Genomic DNA, 4,244 nt, shown 5'->3' on the forward strand with positions numbered 1-4,244 from the left:
ACAGCAAGGTCACAGATTCAAAACCCACCTCAAGCCTTTCTGCGTAGAGATTACATGTTGTATTAAATATGTGTTGTTTTTACTTCTGTTCCTCCCCACACATCATGCATTTTAGGTTAACTTGTTACTCTAAAGTGTCCCTTTATGTGAATAATCGTTTGCCTGTTTGTCTCTGTGTGGTCCTGTGATGCACTTGAAACCTGTCAAGGGAGTACCCTGCTCCTCACACAGTGAATGCTGGAGACAGGCACCAGCACTGCAACCCTGCACAGAAAAGTGAGTAAAGAATACTTTGTATAAATTGATATTTTGTATTCAGTTAATTATAGTTATTTAAGAAAAAATTATCAGAAAACTCCTGTCTTTGCATGTCTGAGTTGTATAAATATTGAAAATCAGTATAGTCAGTATAGGCACACAAATTCGGAATTGGTGCATCTCTATTGGAAACATTTGAGTTTGATGTCAAAAGATGCTCATAGCCTGTCCAACCATTTGGAATGAACTAAAGAAAAAAATTAATTGTGTACTCAGTAACAGATGTCCAACAGGAAGACCAAAGTAAATGTCAGCTGTTGATGATAGAAACACTGAGATCTTTGAAGAAAAACACTAAATCAACTGTTATTGACATTGGCAACAATCTCCACACAACAGAAGTGACAGACTAATAGAAATAAAATTAGTTCATGGAAAATTTCATCAATAAAAGTACAAAGACTACAGCAGGAGATGCAAACCACTAAATAACTAGAAAATTAGGAAGGATGGGCTGGGATTTGCTTATAAAGCACAAAGATGACCGTAACAAATTCTGGGACAAAGTTTTAAGTTTTTCACGACTTCTCCACCCCCACCATAACCCTCAGCACGGGCTCCCCCCAGGGCTGTGTGTTGAGCCCACTCCTGTTCATTCTGCTAACGTATGACTGCGTACCGACCCATCTAGGCTGTCGTATTGTAAAGTTTGCAGATGGTACAGCGGTAGTTGGGTCAAAAACAATGATAAGTCCAGATACAGGCAGGAGGTGGAACACCTGGAGATCTGGTGCAGGTAGAACAACCTTCACATCACTGTGACTAAGACGAAGGAGATGGTCGTGGACTTCAGAAGGAATAAACCCCCCCCCCCCAACATAGGAGGATCTGTGGCGGAAGTGGTCTCCAGCTACAAGTACATGGGTGTGCACCTGAATGATAACCTCAGCTGGAGAAACAACACCACCAGCCTGATCAAGAAAGCTCATCAGAGACTCAAGAAAGCTCATCAGAGACTCTACTTCCTCAGGCAGCTGAGGCGAGCTGGTCTGAGAAGCTCAGTCCTCACCTCCTTTTACAGGTGTGCAGTGGAGAGCATCTTGTGCTCCAGCATCAACGTGTGATATGGAGGCTGCACAGCTGCAGAAAGAAAAGCTCTCGGAGAGTGGTGAAAGCTGCACAGAAGTCTGTTGGTCTCAGCCTCCCCACCATCACAGACATCTACACCTCCAGATGCAGGAAGAGGGCCAACTGCATCATGAAGGACCCCACACACCCAGCACATACACTTTTTGCCCCGCTCCCCTCAGGCAGAAGGCTGAGGAGCATTAAGTGCAGAACCACCAGGCTGAGGAACAGCTTCTACCCTGAGGCTGCTAGACTCATGAATCTCTGACCAGGAAAAATCACTCTGAAAATGATTGTGGAAAAAAAAAAACCCTGTGAACATCGTTGTAATGCCACTTGGTTGTTGATATGTGCTGCTGACTATCCATGATGCTGATCTCATGCTGCTGATTACTTCATGTTTCTGTGTTCGTTAATCCTCATCTGCTCATACAGTACAGACTCATGTTCGTACTGCTGTTGTTTTGGCACATTGTTTTTGTACCTTTAGATCTTAGTGTATTCTTAGTTTAGTGAATATAGTATATTCTTAGTTCATGACTCGGATCTTCCTAATGTTTTTCTTTACAATTTGTATTTTTGTTGGATGTAACTGGGACCCTGTGTATATAGTTTTGTTCCACCTCATGTACCACATATGATGTGAATGACAATAAAAATCCTTGTATCCTTAAGCACTGACGAGACAAAGATAAACTTTTATCAAAGTGCTGGAAATGCCAAGAACACCCTACAGTCTACAGAAACTTTTCTTTCTAAGAATTTGAAGAAAAATGCAAGCAAAACGATTAGGTGATGTGTTATCATGCAGCAAAACAGTGGTCCAAAACGCACTGGAGTTCATCAAGTCAATAAATAAAAGCCTGTAGTCTGGCCAAGTCTATCTCCAGACTTAAACTCAAAGGATATGCTGGTGAAGATTCTCAGTCATCCAGGACATGATGAATTCAAAAAGCGTTCAATACAAAAACAACTGGACTTTATTTGTAACAGAAGACGTTTCGCTCCTCATCCAAGGAGCTTTCTCAATTCAAAGAGCAGTGAGTAAGGGATTCAGGTTATAAGGCTGAGTGAGATAAGACACACACACATATGTAGATTGGCAGTTCACACCTAAACACCTTAACAGTAGGTCTTTGTTCATCTAATTCACAGATGAGGCCCCTCTGTTCCCATCAAGTGTGAAAACCGGCTGGGAATCTGTTTTAAAGTTGCATTATATGTTTTTGAAAGTGGAAATCTGAGGCCTCCTCCTCTGTTAAGAGATGGCTTTTCTCTTTTTACATAAATTGCTTCCTTCACCCCCCTCTCAAACCATCTGTGTTCTCGGTCCAAAATGTGCACATTTTGGTCCTCAAAAGAGTGTCCCTTATCTGTGAGATGGAGGTGAACTGCTGAATTTTGTCCAGAGGAGGTGGCTCTCCTGTGTTGAGCCATGCGTCTGTGAAGAGGCTGTTCAGTTTCTCCAATGTAGAGGTCTGGATGAAAGGATGAACAACCCCCACCCCTTTTTTTTGTGATGCCTCTGGGTCAGAGGCTTGAAGTGGTTGTTGTGAGCAAAGGATTTGCAACTATTCACTTTAATTTATTAAAGTCCGTCTGTTCCAGTATTTTTAACTTGCATAGAAATCTGGTGTTCTGTTACAAATAATGCTGTCTTCTAAGTTCTGTATCAGACCTAAATGTGAACATCTGGAAATAAAAGCTGAAAAGTTTTTCTCTTGTTTCATGTTTATCTTAGATGTCAAACCCAAATGTTTCCAGTCTATAGGAAAAGGAAAGGAATTGGCCATACTCTCCCATTAATTTTAGAGGGGAGTATATGTAAACTTAAAAGCTCTGAACCGTGCATTTTTGTAGAAATGAAAACGTGAATTATATTGCATAAAATATAGACAATTAAACTGTTGTAAAATGTTGATGTGTTATTTTGAAACAAGATGACTTTAGGAAAATACTTTTTATTTTTGAGTCTGTGTTGTTGGTTATTACAATCTTCAGTATGAATTTGATAATTATTTGATAAGATTTAGGTCTGAGTCAGAGCTGTGGTGTTTGGCTAAATAAAAATAATAGACAAAATACACCATTTCAAATTATGTAAATGCTTATTTATTGAAGGAATACAATGGAAAAAAATTCAACAGTTGATCCATATTTTATGAACTCTGTTGAACAGCTTCATTTAGGTGTGGTCACTTATTCAGCAGAGTCACTCTGAAAAACAGGACAAGAAAAACAACATTTAGAGGCATGAAATGGTTTGAGATAGTAACTTTGTATAAATTGCTATGCACTGCAACACCTTTTGATTCCATTATAGAAATCGGCAGAACTAAAGCTTGTCCAAACTGCATTGAGGCGCCCATATTAAAATGATGTGCAAGATATTTGGACAGAAAATGTTACCTTTCCAGTGTCACGGCTCTTGGCTCTGAGCTTGTTGACCTGGGACTCAGCGATGTCAGCACGCTCCTGAGCCTCCTCCATCTCATGCTGGACCTTCCTGAGCCTGGACATGTGGGTGTTGGCCTGCTCCTCCTGTGAGGTTTCCAGATGGAAAATTGTTGTGTTTATAGTGCACACGATTTTGTAATGGTCTTATTTGTGTTGCTCTGTCAAATACATTATACTGTTTCACTTACAGCCTCCTCAGCTTGTCTCTTGTAAGCCTTCACTTTAAGCTGCAGCTTGTCCACCAGATCCTGAAGTCTGACCAAATTCTTCTTGTCCTCCTCAGTCTGCAAGGAGTTAAAACAAAAATAATGAGGCAAAAAAACAAAGAGAGGAAAAGGTGGAAAAAAACATTTATGTGTATTAAAAATATTTTTACTGAAAAACAAATTACCTGGTAGGTC

The 4,244-nt window shown here is 40.2% G+C and overlaps 1 protein-coding gene across 1 annotated transcript; it reads right to left on the reverse strand.

Moving 5' to 3' along the window:
- Positions 1 to 3,475: 3,475 nt before the first annotated feature.
- Positions 3,476 to 4,243, reverse strand: LOC119421184 (myosin-7; the record flags this gene model as incomplete). Its single annotated transcript, XM_037688568.1, has 4 exons — positions 3,476 to 3,603; positions 3,796 to 3,927; positions 4,032 to 4,127; positions 4,235 to 4,243. Coding segments are annotated over 4 exons (255 nt in total), but the record flags the coding sequence as incomplete, so codon positions are not given.
- Between the last annotated feature and the right edge of the window lies 1 nt (position 4,244).

The sequence above is a fragment of the Nematolebias whitei genome, chromosome 15, assembly GCF_014905685.2.
Source record: "Nematolebias whitei isolate Nwh7 chromosome 15, NemWhi1, whole genome shotgun sequence".
NCBI lineage: Eukaryota > Metazoa > Chordata > Actinopteri > Cyprinodontiformes > Rivulidae > Nematolebias > Nematolebias whitei.